Source organism: Artemia franciscana, chromosome 19 (assembly GCF_032884065.1).
Source record: "Artemia franciscana chromosome 19, ASM3288406v1, whole genome shotgun sequence".
NCBI lineage: Eukaryota > Metazoa > Arthropoda > Branchiopoda > Anostraca > Artemiidae > Artemia > Artemia franciscana.
Genome location: NC_088881.1, coordinates 24,070,620 through 24,087,179, shown reverse-complemented (window position 1 = coordinate 24,087,179; position 16,560 = coordinate 24,070,620). Strand labels below are relative to the sequence as shown.

Here is a 16,560-nt window from a genome sequence, read left to right as displayed (position 1 = left end):
CATTTTGCCCCGGGCACTACCAACGTAAGGAAAGGCTCTGCCTCTACTCTTTATTACAGCATACGTTTTACTTTCCAACAATTACGGCTGCAATACTTGCAGTAATGTTCTTTAGGTAATATTCTTTTTTGTTCTTTTCTCTCTAGCATTGCTACATGTAGCAGGCATGCTTTACATCTGCCAGACACATTTTTATTACTGGCAGGCGTTTTTCTATTGCTATGTAACACAGACAGCGGCCATACAAGGACTTGTTCGGGGAGGGGTATTCAAAACACAACAATATATGGAAAACACGAATAAGTACAGAAGAAAAAATCAGAATTCTTGGGACAACTCCCCCCTCCCCAAACATATATGTCTGTGTGCTGAAAATTTCATTATTATGTTAAGTGGTATTAAGGTTACATCAGATTTCTATTCTTCACAGTGCTTGGTTAGCTTTCTAAAAAAAGGAAACCTCTTTAATCTGTCAACAATTTATACAATAATAATACTTTTTCAGAAAATCAGCATTTTGTGGTGGTGATATTTACGGCTCAAGTAAAGAGGTAGGACCAAAAAAGGAATAAGGCAGTAAGCTTAAAGTCTGTTCTTCGGTCTCTATTCGGTTTCTATTGCAATGTTTAGGAAAGTCAATAGACTAATGAAGATCGCATGATAGTAGCCATGTCATCTAGATTGGCCCTTGTGGGTTCATAGTCAGGTAATAGCTTGTTAATTTTGTGCCTAGGAAATTTAAAGACGTACTTAAAATCTGGGATACTGGTTTCTATTCCAATATTTAGGTTAGTCAATAGACTAATAAAGATAACATGACAGCCATGCCATATAAAAGAGTACAGGTGGGGTCAGAACAAGCTATAGCTGTTGTGTGTGGAAAAGGTAAATTAACAGTTCAGATTGAAGAAAACTGGAAACAAATCTTCGTTGATGCCTTTAAGAACCGAAAATGTAATTTCATAAGAATTAAAAGTTTATCAAACAGTTCGTGGTAACGAACTGTAGTAAGGAGCAACCCGGCTCAATAGTAACCAAAACTCTAAAAATTTGAATTTTGATATCAATAGCTACATCAAAAGAATCGCATTTTAATGCTGATTTTAAATATATAAGTTTCATCAAGTTTAGTTTTACCCATCAAAAGTTACGAGCCTAAGAAAATTTGCCTTATTTAAGAAAATAGGGGAAAATACCCCCTAAAAGTATTAGAATCTTAACGAAAATGACACTATCAGATTCAGCGTATCAGAGAACCCTACTGTAGAAGTTTCAAGCTCCTATCTACAAGAATGTGGAATTTTGTATTTTTTGCCAGAAGACAAATCACGGGTTTTTGTATTTTATAGACAAATCACGTTTTTTGTATTTTAAGACAAATCACAGGTTTTGTAATTTATACATACTTCACACTAACAAATACCATTTGTAGGAAACTGGCACATTTTGTAACTTAAAGACCTCTACCCTGGGGCTGTTGTGGTGGTCATGTTATATCTAAAGGCATAGTTATTGGGTCTTTCAACTTTGATGAGTAAATTGGATTACTAAAAATCTTGATCGGACAACTTTGGGAAAAAACGGCGGGGGAGGGGGCCAGGTTGCCCTCCAATCTATTGGTCACTTAAAAGGGCATTAGAACTTTTAATTTACGCTTGATTGAACCCTCTCGTGATATTCTAGGACCAATTGGTTGATACGATCACTCATGGGAAAAGCAAAAAAAAAAAAAATAAATAAAAACGTACCCATGATCTTTCTTCTGTCAAAAAACACAAAATTCCACTTTTTTGCAGAAAGGAGCTTGAAATTACTACAGTAAGCTTTTCTGATATACTGAATCTGATGATGGGATTTCCTTTAAGATACTATTACTTTTAGGGTGTATTTCTCCCTTTTTCCGAAAATCAGGCAAATTTTCTCAGTTTCGTAGCCTTTAATCGGTAATACTAAACTTAAGGAAACTTACATATTTAAAATCACCAAAATAAGCCAATTATTTTAATATATCTATAAGTATAAAAACATCACGTTTTAGAGTGGGGGATACTTTCCATGGAGGAATTTGTCATGGGGGAATAAGATTTCCATAAAGGGGGCGTAGCATTTTCTAGCATTATCTAAAAAAACAATGACAAAATAAATATGAAAAAGTTTTTTCAACTGAAAGTAAGGAGTAGCATTAAAAATTAAAACGAACAGAAAATATTACGCATGTAAGGGGTTCACCTCCTCCTAATACCTCAGTGTTTATGCTAAAGCATTTTTAGTAATTTCAACTATTTATTCTACGGCCTTTGTGATTCAGGGGACAATATTTAAGCTTTAGTGTGAAGAGCGAGGTATTGACGTGTGGGTGAACCCTCTCATATACATAATAAAAACGTACGAATATAGAAGTTTGCTACGTAAGCTAATTCGTAAGTTACATATATCTCTTACTAATGAAAACGTTCGTAAATTCTAGTTGCCTTTTTAAGTACCCAAAAAATTGGAGGGCAACTGGGCCTCCTCTCCCTCCTTTTTTCGCAAAGTCATTCGATCAAAACTATGGGAAAGCCATTTAGCCAAATAAATAAATATGCAAATTTCGCTTTAATTATTCATCTGCGGAGAGCCGAAATTGGGTCGATACGATGACCCCTGGAAAAAAAAAGTTTATTTGTTTGTTTTTTTTTCCCAGGGGTCATCGTATCGACCAAGTGGTCCTAGAATATCGCAAGAGAGCTCATTCTAACGGAAATGAAAAGTTCTAGTGCCCTTTTTAAGTGACCAAAAAAATTGGAGGGCATCTAGGCCTCCACGTTCATTTGTTTCCCAAAGTCAACGAATCCAAATTTTGAGATAGCCATTTTGTTCAGCATAGTCGAAAACCATAATAACTATGTCTTTGGGGATGACTTACTCCCCCACAATACCTGGGGGAGGGGCTGCAAGTTACAAACTTTGACCAGTGTTTACATATAGTAATGGTTATTGGGAAGTGTGCAGACGTTTTCAGGGGGATTTTATTTCGTTTGGGGGGGGGGGGCTGAGGGGAGGGGGATATGTTGGAGGATCTTTCCTTGGAGGAATCTGTCATTGGGGAAGAAAAATTCAATGAAAAGGGCACAGGATTTTCTAGCATTACTAAAAGAAAACAATGAAAAATAAATATGAAAACGTTTTTTCAAATGAAAGGAAGGGGTAGCATTGAAACGTAAAACGAACAGAGGTTATTACTTATATGAGGGGTTAAAATACTTTAGCATAAAGAGTGAGGTATATAGGAGGAGATAAATACCTCGCTCTTTATGCTAAATTATTTTTAGTAATTTCAACTATTTATTCTACGGCCTTTCTGATTCAGGGGTCATTCTTAAAGAATTGGGACAAAACTTACGATTTAGTGTAAAGAGCGAGGTATTAACGAGGGTAAAAACCCCCTCGTATACATAATAAAAATATAAGATTATGAAAGTTTGTTACATAAGTTAATTCTTAAGTTACGTATATTTTTTACTAATAAAAACATTCGTTAAAAATTAAAAGTTCTAGTTGCATTCTTAAGTAACCAAAAAATTGGAGGGCAACTAGACTTCCTTCTCCACCCCTTATTTCTCAAAATCGTCTGATCGAAACTAAGAGAAAGCCATTTAGCCAAAAAAGAATTAATATACAAATTTCATTTTAATAATTTATGTGAGGAGAGCCAAAACCAAACATGCATTAATTCAAAAACGTTCAGAAATTAAATAAAAAAAAACTAATTTTTTTACTGAAAGTAAGGAGCGACATTAAAACTTAAAACGAACAGAAATTACTCCGTATATGAAATGGGTTGTCCCCTCCGCAATCCCTCGCTCTTTACGCTAAAGCTTTTAATTGTTTTAAAAAGTAGAATTGTGGTAAAGAGTCAAACTTTAGCGTAAAGAGCGAGGGATTGCAGGGGGGACAACCCATTTCATATACGGAGTAATTTCTGTTCGTTTTAAGTTTTAATGTCGCTCCTTACTTTCAGCTAAAAAAAATTAGTTTTTTTTTATTTAATTTTTAATCTAAAGTAACAGTGGTTTTTGTACTACGATTAATATCAAATTACGGCAGCAACAAGCTGACTGAGGCCAACACAAGTGCGAACATTCCTCCTCCATCCCAACCTGTTCAATGATTCATTATTCACCTATCGTTCCCCACGAAGGATGCAACATGAAGAAGATCCCCTGCCATGAAGTTCCAGTTTCATTTAAATCCTTCCTTATTACCCATTTTACTTTATGAACCCTTTTGGGATGATCAGCCTTTTGTCTGGCCCCAAGTGGAAGGTGAAAAAAAATCTTTTATAATCTGCCATCCTTCGTCCATTAAATATGTCCTATCTGTTTGTTTTTTTTGTTTTTTCCTTTTTTTTAATGGAAAACTGGATAGGAATATATTTTCAAAGAGCTTGTTGTGGGAAGTAAAAATTTTTACATTTTTCATTTTAATTGTAAAAATGGTAATTACACAGGAATGAGCTTGGTTTCTATAGGGAGATTAAGTATAAAAAAAACAAGTTTTTTTCAAGTGAAAGTAAGGAGCAACATTAAAACTTAAAACGAACAGAAATAACTCCGTATATGAATGGGGCTGTTATCTCCTAAACGCCTCACTCTTCACGCTAAAGTTTGTTTTTGATTGTTTTACAAAGTAGAGTTGTGAGAAAGAGTCAAACTTTAGCGTAAAGAGCAGGGCGCTTAGGAGGGAACAGTCCCTTTCATATACGGAGTAATTTCTGTTGGTTTTAAGGTTTAATGTCGCTCCTTACTTTCACTTGAAAAAACTTGTTTTTTTTTACTTAATCAAGTAAAAAGAAGCCAAGCTTATTCCTCTGTAATTACCACACTCGTATTATCACGTAATTAAAAAAAAAAAAACGGAAAGTAAGGAGCGACATTTTTTTATGTTGCGCTAAAGTTTTTAATTGTTTTAGAAACTAGAATTGTGGCAATGTCAAACTTTAGCTTAAAGAGCGAGGGATTGCGGAGGGGACAACCCATTTTATATACGGAGTAATTTCTGTTCGTTTTAAGTTTTAATGTCTCTCCTTACTTTCAGTTAAAAAACTAGTTTTTTTTTATTTAATTTCTGAACGTTTTTGAATTAATGGCTGTTTGATTTTGGCTCTCCGTACATAAATTATTAAAATGAAATTTGCATATTAATTCTTTTTTTGGCTAAATGGATTTCTCTTAGTTTTGATTGAGAGATCAAACCTTCAAAATTGAGAGAAAATAGCCAACCCATAATTATTCTTTTTAAAGATAGAAACAGGGCCTCAATTAGTGATAAGGAAAGAGCGGTATCCAGGATGAGTTAAAGAAGGATGGATAACATATTTAGTAATTGTGTTGAACCGTTATAAGGATGTATGTAATGATACACAAAGGAATGAAAATATTTTTCGACAATTTAGAAGTGAAGGGATTTTTCATTTGCACAGCGGAACTATAGCTAAAAGGACTAAAAACAATAGGGCCTTAGGTGCTGTTCGTGTGGTAAATAATTTTTTTGAAATTGGATAGTTGCGAAGTTATAGACGGAATACAGAACATTATCTTTTTGATTTCCGAAGCAAGGGAAACATCCAGTGATTTTTAGAAAACTTTAATTAAACCCTTTCAGGATATACTAAGAGTGATTATGGTAATAAAAGAGGCATTAGCTTGGTTTCTGTAGAATGAAAATTATTCAGTACAATGATACTTTTTAGACTTAAAGATGCTATAGGTAAAATGTTAAAAGGAGAACTGCATTATTTTAAGAAAGCAAGAGGATATGTTGACCAAATTTTCACTCTGATTAATTAAATAAAAAAACTAGTTTTTTTAACTGAAAGTAGGGGGTGACATTAAAACTTAAAACGAACAGAAATTACTCCGTATATGAAATGGGTTGTCCCCTCCTCAACGCCTCGCTCTTTACGCTAAAGTTTTTAATTGTTTTAAAAAGTGGAACTGTGGCAAAGAGTCAAACTTTCGCGTAAAGAGCGAGGGATTGCGGAGGGGACAACCCATTTCATATACGGAGTAATTTCTATTCGTTTTAAGTTTTAATGTCGCTCCTTACTTTCGATTTAAAAACTAGTTTTTTTATTTAATATCTTAACGTTTTTGAATTAATGCATGTTTGATTTTGGCTCTCCGCACATAAATTATTAAAATGAAATTTGCATATTAATTCTTTTTTTGGCTAAATTTTCTCTTAGTTTTGATCAGACGATTTTGAGAGATAAGGGGTGGGGAAGGAGGCCTAGTTGCCCTCCAATTTTTCGGTTACTTAAAAAGGCAACTAGAACTTTTAATTTTTAACGAACGTTTTTATTAGTAATTAAATAAAAAAAACAAGTTTTTTTTTTACTGAAAGTAAGGAGCAACAGTAAAACTTAAAACGAACATTAATTACCCCGTATATGAAAGGGGCTTTTCCTCTTCAACGCCCCACTCTTTACGCTAAAGTTTGAATCTTTCTCTTAACTCTACCTCTTTAAACAGTAAAAACCTTTAGCGTAAAGAGCGGGGCGTTAAAGAGGAAAAGCCCCTTTCATATACGGAGTAGTTTCATATAAGGAAGTATGCGCATATTGCCTTTTCGTCAGTTGTACATACCCTCATCATGCCCTGAAAGTTTCCACTTAATATTCTTAAGCCATTCATAAAATTAAAAATCTTTATTTCGATCTGAATGTTTCTATTTATCATAATATCAGAAAAAAACATTATAACCGAGATTACCGAAAAAAATGAATTTAATTCAAAGAAGATGCCTGCAGTATACTGATATGCTGCAGTATTGAACTAGCTCTCAAAGGGATTACACCTGTTTGAAATTTTTGAATTGGTTGAACTTGATTCCTTAGCCATAAATTAATTCAATGACTACAGAAATTGTGCAATCTGATACTTGAATTTATCACACAATCAGATTTTTGGCGTTTTGAATTGAGAAAATTAGATCCGATAGCCAAGTGTGGTGTGTAGAGAAAATTGGATATAATTTGCCTGCGCGTTAATTACACTTATTAGTGTAGAGAAGGATTAGCAGTTGGGCCGACCTCGCACAGTTTGGACTGATTGTTCACTTGGATACATTAATGAGGCTCGGCCCTCACGGAAAGATAAGTTTCTTTCACTTTATAATCTTTCATTTACTAGGCATGAATCCTGCGAACATTAAAATCGGTGATTGATTCCTAGCCAAATTTGCGGGCTATCCCCTCTGGCCAATTCGAATCCTAGAGGTAATGACGAAGAATACCGGAGACTGCAAATTTGCTGTTTTTTGCTACGGCAAAAAAGGGGCTGTTCCCTCTTCAACGCCCTGCTCTTTGCGCTAAAGTTTGACTCTTTCTCTCAACTCTAATTGATAAAACAGTAAAAACTTTAGCGTCAAGAGCAGGGCGTTGAAGAGGGAACAGCCCCTTTCATATACGGGGTAATTTCTGTTCGTTTTAAGTTTTAATGTTGCTCCTTCCTTTCAGTTAAGAAACTTGTATTTTTTATTTAATTTCTGAACGTTTTTTAGTTAATCCATGTTTTGATTTCGGCTCTCCGCAGATGAATAATTAAAGCGAAATTTGCATATTTATTTATTTGGCTAAATGGCTTTCCCATAGTTTTGATCGAATGACTTTGCGAAAAAAGGAGTGAGAGGAGGCCCAGTTGCCCTCGAATTTTTTGGGTACTTAAAAAGGCAACTAGAATTTACGAACGTTTTCATTAGTAAGAGATATATGTAACTTACGAATTAGCTTACGTAACAAACTTCTATATTCGTACGTTTTTATTATGTATATGAGAGGGTTCACCCACACGTCAATACCTCGCTCTTCACACTAAAGCTTAAATATTGTCCCCTGAATCACAAAGGCCGCAGAATAAATAGTTGAAATTACTAAAAATGCTTTAGCATAAACACTGAGGTATTCGGAGGAGGTGAACCCCTTACATGCGTAATATTTTCTGTTCGTTTTAATTTTTAATGCTACTCCTTACTTTCAGTTGAAAAAACTTTTTCATATTTATTTTGTCATTGTTTTTTTAAATAATGCTAGAAAATGCTACGCCCCCTTTATGGAAATCTTCTTCCCCCATGACGAATTCCTCCATGGAAAGTATCCCCAACATAACCCCCTCTTCTCAACCCCCTTCCAACCAAAAAATCCCCCTGAAAACGTCTGTACATTCCCCAAAAACCATTACTATATGCAAACACTGGTCAAAATTTGTAACTTTCAGCCCCTCCCACGGGGACTGTGGGGGAATAAGTCGTCCCCAAAGACATAGTTATAAGGTTTTTCGACTATGATGAATAAAATGGCTGTCTCAGACTTTTGATTTGACGACTTTGGGAAAAAATGAGCGTGGGAGGGGGCCTAGGTGCCCTCCAATTTTTTTGGTCACTTAAAAAGGGCACTAGATCTTTTCATTTCCGTTCGAATGAGCCCTCTCGTGAAATTCTAGGACCACTGGGACGATACAATCACCCCTGGAAAAAAAAACAAATAAACACGCATCCGTGATTAGTCTTCTGGCAAAAAATGCAAAATTCCACATTTTTGTAGATAAGAGCTTGGAACTTGAACAGTAGGGTTCTCTGATACGCTGAATCTGATGATGTGATTTTCTTAAAGATTGTATGAATTTTAGGGGGTGTTCCCGCCTATTTTCTAAAATAGGGCAAATTTTCTCAGGCTCGTAACTTCTGATGGGTAAGACTAAACGTGATGAAGCTTATATATTTCAAATCACCATTAAAATACGATTCTTTTGATGTAACTATTGGTATCAAAATTCCGTTTTTTAGAGTTTCTGTTACTATTGAGCCGGGTCGCTCCTTACTACAGTTCGTTACCACGAACTGTTTGAAAAATATATGTAACTTAAGAATTAACTTACGTAACAAACTTTTATATTCTTATATTTTTATTATGTATATGAGGGGGTTTGTCCCCTCGTTAATACCTCACTCTTAAGCTAAATCTTAAGTTTTGTCCCAATTCTTTAAGAATGACCCCTGAATCAGAAAGGCCGTAGAATAAATAGTTGAAATTGCTAAAAATACTTTAGCATAAAGAGCGAGGTATTTATCTCCTCCTAAATACCTCGCTCTTTGTGCTAAAATATTTTTAGAATCCCTCATAGCGTAATAGCCTCTGTTCGTTTTAAGTTTTAATGCTACTCATTACTTTCAATTGAAAAAACGTTTTCATGTTTATTTTTTCATTGTTTTTTTTCATAGTACTGCTAGAAAATCCCGCGCCCTTTTCGTTGAATTTCTCTTTCCCCATGACATATTTCTCCAGGAAAAGATCCTCCCACATTACCCCCTCCCCTCAACCCCACCCCCAAACCAAAAAAATCCCCCTGAAAACGTCTGTACACTTCCCAATAACCATTACTGTATGTAAACACTGGTCAAAGTTTGTAACTTGCAGCCCCTCCCCCAGGAACTGTGGGGGAGTAAGTCATCCCCAAAGACATAGTTATTATGGTTTTTGACAATGCGGAACAAAATGGGAATCTCAAAATTTTGATCCGTTGACTTTGGGAAACAAATGAGCGTGGGAGGGGGCCTAGGTACCCTACAATTTTTTGATCACTTAAAAAGAGCAATAGAACTTTTCATTTTCATTAGAATGAGCCCTCTTGCAACACCTCTTGATCGATACGATGAACCCTGGAAAAAAAACAAATAAACACGCACTCGTGATCTGTCTTCTGGCAAAAAATACGAAATTCCAGATTTTTGTAGATAGGAGCTTGAAATCGTTGCTAGATGGTTCTCTGATAAGCTGAATACGATGGTGTGATTTTTGTTAAGATTCTACGACTTTTAGGGGGTGTCTCCCCCTATTTTCCAAAATAAGGCAAATTTTCTCAGGCTCGTAATTTTTGATGACAAAGACTAAATTTGATAAAAATTATATATTTAAATGGAAATCTGATTCTTTTGATGTAACTTATAGCATCAAAATTCCGTTTTTTAGAGTTTCGTTTACTATAGAGCCGGGTCGCTCCGGGTCGTTTACTATTGAGCCGGGTAATGACCCGGGTCGAGTCGTTACCACGAGCTGTTTGATAATTGAGAAGTTTCCGAGTCATCCGACGCTTTTCTCAGATTCTGGGATCAGTTTCTTTTTTGGGAACGTTTCCCCTCTCTTTTAAACTTAACGAAAATTATCTCATCACAGTAATTTTTACAGATATATTTGAAATTCATTAATTTCAAATGTTGGACATTAGTATTAAGACAAATTCTTTTGGTACATGTTTTAATTTCAAAATTTTACGTCTATTTAACTTCTGATTCGGATCACTACTTTACTTGTGGGCTGCTAAAAAGGAGGAAACTAAATCAAGTTTACACTTGCTACAAAATATTATAAATCTTGCATTGAAATATGTAAAAGTGACATGGTAATAATTTCTTTTATTTATAGCCAGTATTTTCCAACGGAGGCTATTTACAAAAGAAAATTGTCTTACAAAATGGATTTTATCTACCGATAAAGGAAATACTAAGTTGGCACAGCCTACAATATTTTCCATATTTTATGGGAAAAACATGCTTTGGGTACAAAAGACAGCTTTTTTTTCTGGAGGCAGTGGACCATTAAGCTTAGAAGGCTACAAAATATTCCTTGAAAATGGTCATTTTTGCATTATACGAGAAGTGTTACATTTTTTTCTCTTTTCGACCAGCATATGCTCCAAACAGCATATTTTGACTTGTGTTTGAAATATTTTCTGGGAATGAATGAGGCTCAAATAACCTTTTGGTTTAAGAAATTTAAAATTTGTGAAATTGCACGACATTGATTTGTATATGAAAATAAAATCTACTTGGATGGATGTGAGCCCCCTTTAATATATTATGGTTAATTTATAATTTCTTAAGCTTTCAACACGTGATAAAACTATATTATATAAAAATTCTTCAAAACTATCTGAAAGTGAGAAGAAAATAATGCTTTTCGGGAATGGGCAATTGAGTATTTATATCAATATTTAGAAATTAATTAAAATTATGATAAACAGATTTGGCTAGCTTAAGTTGGTCATTTATGATATATCAGACCATTTTCGTGTATGTTTTAAGTTTGATGTGTTGAACATCCGTCCTTCTAAATGAATTGTTCAATGGCAGCATTTTCTCACAAAGGAAGAGCAGCTCTCGAACCTTTGGTCAAAACTATGGGAATTTGTGGATGATTTTGATATACCTATAAATGATGTGTTTGAAGAATTTTATGGGGCGATCAAGGACATTTACGTTGAGGTATATCTACATGACCAGAAGAAAAATGATTCCAAGAAGTCAGCCTAATTGCGTCCGTGGATTACTCCTGGATTGGTAAAGTGTCTTAAGCGAAAAGCTTATCTTTGGAAAGCTTACAAGAATCATCTTACACCTGAGCGACCTCATCGTTTCAAAGATTATTGAAATAAATTTAAGTCAGCAACATGTTGGGTCAAAACAGATTATTATCGTTGAAAAGTTTCAGAGTTTCGTAAAGATATAAAAAAAAAACATGGATGATTGTAAATTCCGTTGTTAAGCCTGGTCATTCGCCTCCACCATTACCAACGAAGTTTAGGCTAGACGGAAAGGATATTGATAAATACGTGGAAACAAAGCGGGAATTAAGATCGAAGTTCACTTCAATTGGTCGTTTGACAGCTAATTCTGTATCTGAATCAAGATCTAATAGTGATTTTACTAGATATTTGGATCCTTCTTGCCCCAAATCTTTTGTGCTTGAACAGATAAGTGAGACAGAGGTTTCTTGGACAATTTTTAATTTAAGGGGACCACCTTCTTCACGACCTGAATTAGTACCCTTTCGAGCAGTCAATTCTATTCTCCCAGCGATAGTGACTCCGCTAACAAAATTAATTAATAGGTCGTTTGAACGTGGAGTTTTCCCTCAGGCACTGAAGTCCACGCGTATAACCGTCATCCACAAAAGTGGTAGCAAGAGTGATCCTTCAAATTATCGGCCTATTTCCTTCCTTTCTATATTTTCCTTAAATGATGTCATGCATAGCATAAATAAGATTGTTGCATTTCAAATACATCAATTATTTATATGACGTAATGTCTTTAGAAGGTCCAAAAAACGAAAATTCGCAGTTGCAGTTACTATAAAGGATGATTCCTCGGAACCAACGCCTGAACTTTCAAACGCGGTAAGATGTAAAAATTGACAATCTGGACCATCAATTGCGATCACTAATACGAGCAGCTAAAGCAGAAGCCATTTCTAAATTGTCTTAAGTAATCAAAATCCAACAACGTGTCAAAAATGAAAATAAAGAGCGGAAATACGGTCGGTTAGAAGATATGCTAAAACTACAGTTGTCAAACTACAACGTGTCTAAAACGAAATGAAGAGCAAAGAAACACACGCTTAGAAGACGTGCGACACCGAAGAAGTAAGCGAGTCAAAAATGAAAATGAAGAGGAAACACACACATGACTAGAAGACATATGAAACCGAGTATGTGAGCGAGTCAAAAATGAAAATGAAGAGAAAAAACACATGTGGTTAAAAGAACAGTGGCGGCATGTCAAAAATGAAAAGGAAGAGCAGATATATGCGGTTAGAAGACATGCAACACCAAGCATGTGAGCAATTCAATGAAAATCAACTTAGACAGCGAGATTCAAAACGTGTCAAAATTGAAGAAGATAGCGATAATGTTTGGGTTTGAAATTTTGACATGGATAAGGTCATCAATGCCTACCATATCTTTGTTACAAATACAAAGGCTCAGCCATATCTATTACATATTGATGAAATCCAAGCCGCGGTAAAACGAACTAAGCAAATTGAAAATGATAGCGTTGATTAGTAGGTTTCGAGTTTTGATATGAATAAGGTCATCAATACCTATCATACCTTTGAAAATCAAAAGCCTGGATTAGATAAATCATTGGAAGATAAAGAAGTTTCTGTCCCACCACCTGAAATTGAAAGAAGCAATGGTTCGGTAATATGTCCTTAATAATGATAAAAGACAAGCTGAGACAAAAGAAGAAGTTTTTGTCCCACCACCTGAACAGTGAAAACAGACAAAGCTTCGCTAATATATGATGCAGAATGAAGAAAGACAAGCCGAGACAAAAGAAGAAGTTTTTGTCTCATCACCTGAACACTTAAAAGAAACAAAGGTTCGACGATATGTCTTTCAGAATAAAAAAATACAAGACGAGGCAAAAGTTAAAGGTCCAATAAGAAAAAAATTACAAAGGACCTACTTCTAATTTAAGTTCCATTTGGACGTCAAGACATCAATTCAAGGCTCAAATTGTCTGCGTTTAGAAAGCAAGCGATAGTAAGAATCCATACATAGATGCTTGCCACGTGGCAAGTGCCAGGACCTGGCGGTGGAGTCGAGGGGCTTCTGATAATATAGAAGTATCTGATACTATACAGAAGGGGCTTCTGATATATATATATATATATATATATATATATATATATATATATATATATATATATATATATATATATATATATATATATATATATATATATATATATATATATATATATTAGATAAAAACTTCAGCACAAGAATCAAATTTCTATTTCAAACTACTAATTCATCTGGATAAAAATCTTAGACATAAAACTAAAAAGTAAATATCTAAAAATACAAAAGTTTTACTGAAGGAGCTAAGAGCAAGAAAACCTTATATTGCGAGAAACAAGTGATATACCTTCCGTGTATGTAACATAAACACAAGCATGTAGAAGCATAGTATTCAAAGAACACACGTAAGGTCAGCTAGATTACTATAAGCAAGGAGCATTAATTGTTACTTTAAAAGCAAAAACAAATCTAACTAATGTAATTCTCTGGCTTTTTTTTACATTTTGCTTCTGGATTTAATATATTTTATTTTAAAATAAAGCTTCTGCAAGGTGTTAAAGTAAATAAAAAGGGAGAGTGAAAATCTGAACTAAAATAGGGAGGAAACGAAAGAAAAAGACTTACATGACTCACCAATGCATCAGCACTGCTTATCCGAGGGATTTTGTTCTTGTATATGACTCGTTTTACTGCTCTTTCGAAAGTGGCGTTAAACTTCATAAAAGTGACATAAGTAGCATAAATTCCAAGGAGTAATAGAGCTTCCCACCAATATATATAATTGTCTAGAAAAAATCCTACTAAAGTAACCAAGGCAATGCTATAAAATGTACAGTCTCTGAATAGGGGCCACCACGTTAAGGTTAACACCGTTCGACTGAATAAAGCACACATTCCAATCACAAATAAAATGTTAAAAACTGCTGAGCCCACAATGGTACCTATGCCAACATCATCAAATGAAACAAACACCCCAATGACGCTCGTAAAAAGCTCTGGTGCTGAACCACCAGCCGCCATAAATGTGGCACCAGCAACGTCATCTGGAATTCCAAATCTTTCAATGATTACCTCAAGAGATGGTACAAAAAATTCATCGCAAACAATGGCCAGCGCGATGAACATATATATGACTCCAAGAATATGAAATATCACAGCACCTTGTTTTCGTTGTTCTAGTGTAAAGAAATCGGCAGGAAAGAGTGGGTCTTTCACAGATTCGTTTTTATTTACTATTTCGTCTGACGACCTAATTACTCTTCGTCCAGGGATTAGACCCCTATAATAAATGTTTTGCTCATCCTCATATCCTAAAGGTTTGCCAAGCATTTTCTCTAATATTAAATCCTCCATGGGACCTTTGTAGCTTTGGGCATCCATATGTCTTTCAAAAATATCAAACTCCCGTATGGTGGGCTCATTTTGCGGCTTTTGATGCATAATTCCATTATTAAAGGCCTCTTGTTCTACTCCAACAGAAGACTTAGAAAGTGTTTTATTCAAGTTCAAGAATGAGCATAAAGCAATGATATAAACAAAAAAGGTTCCTATAAGAGCAGTAAGAAAGCCAGGGTCATTCATGCAAAGATCCGCAATATGTACGGATTTGCGCTTTTTGATCAGCATGATTATTATCTGTTTACTTTAGTAGTACGAACATTTTCAAAGGACATCCTTTCCATAGTTCACTGGAATTCACTGCTAAAGCAAAAGAACTGTTCTCTTTGAAGGAAATTTGTCCCTCAAGCTATCCAAATCGAAGAAAAGGGGAGGCGCAGTCGCTTGAAAATCCAGTAATCATGTCACTCTCGTTCTTGTTAGAAACCGATCGATTTAAATATTTTTTCCCAAGGAGATGCTATTGGCATCTATCAAAAAATTTCAAATTAGAGAAATTTGAAAAAATGGGCGAGTTTTTCTTTTTTTCCTAAATCAAAATACATTGGGCAAAATAAATGTCAAAATAAGTTCAATTTAAAGTTCTAGGCTATATAAAATGACTGGACATAGTGCAAATCGAATAAGAGGCCATCGGATGATCTTGATAAAAATTACACCATCAATTTCAGTATTTTTGTTTCTTTGTTTATTTTTCTAAGCCCCCAGGGGTGATCATATCAAATTGATGATCCAAGAATTTTAAGAGAGATTCATTAGAGAGAAAATTGAAGGTTCTGGTTCCATTTTAAGTGGCGGAAAAGATTGTGCCACAGTAAAGTGGTGCTTACTGTCATCTTGCTGCGTGAAATAACAATTTTGGCCCAAAGGATTTGGAAAAGCTATCAAGTGAGAATTTTGAGATGGCCAATCAGACTAAAAATATCAAACTGTCACTGATTGTTATTCACTGTGCACTGAGCTTTCCAACTTCAAAGGCAGTAATACTGCACAGAGGCACAGTCGCTCCTGAAGCTGATGGCCTGAGATGGCCAGTCAGACTAAAAATATCAAACTGTCACTGATTGTTATTCACTGTGCACTGAGCTTTCCAACTTCAAAGGCAGTAATACTGCACAGAGGCACAGTCGCTTCTGAAGCTGATGGCCTGAGATGGCCAGTCAGACTAAAAATATCAAACTGTCACTGATTGTTATTCACTGTTCACTGAGCTTTCCAACTTCAAAGGCAGTAATACTGCACAGAGGCACAGTCGCTCCTGAAGCTGATGGCCTGAGATGGCCAGTCAGACTAAAAATATCAAACTGTCACTGATTGTTATTCACTGTGCACTGAGCTTTCCAACTTCAAAGGCAGTAATACTGCACAGAGGCACAGTCGCTCCTGAAGCTGATGGCCTGAGATGGCCAGTCAGACTAAAAATATCAAACTGTCACTGATTGTTATTCACTGTGCACTGAGCTTTCCAACTTCAAAGGCAGTTATACTGCACAGAGGCACAGTCGCTCCTGAAGCTGATGGCCTGAGATGGCCAGTCAGACTAAAAATATCAAACTGTCACTGATTGTTATTCACTGTGCACTGAGCTTTCCAACTTCAAAGGCAGTAATACTGAACAGAGGCACAGTCGCTCCTGAAGCTGATGGCCTGAGATGGCCAGTCAGACTAAAAATATCAAACTGTCACTGATTGTTATTCACTGTGCACTGAGCTTTCCAACTTCAAAGGCAGTTATACTGCACAGAGGCACAGTCGCTCCTGA

General features: G+C 35.4%; 1 protein-coding gene across 2 annotated transcripts in view; it reads right to left on the bottom strand.

Annotated features, from left to right (window-relative positions):
- Positions 1 to 15,869, bottom strand: part of LOC136039456 (sodium/potassium/calcium exchanger Nckx30C-like) — a 71,409-nt gene extending 55,540 nt beyond the window's left edge. Inside the window, exon 1 of one of the 2 annotated variants that reach the window (XM_065723220.1) lies at positions 14,034 to 15,869. In XM_065723220.1, the coding sequence (XP_065579292.1) occupies positions 14,034 to 15,026 (993 nt within the window). In that variant the 5' untranslated portion in view covers positions 15,027 to 15,869. Of the gene's footprint in view, positions 1 to 14,024 lie in introns of both variants that reach the window. The other variant, XM_065723219.1, reaches the window with a different exon arrangement.
- Positions 15,870 to 16,560: the final 691 nt, after the last annotated feature.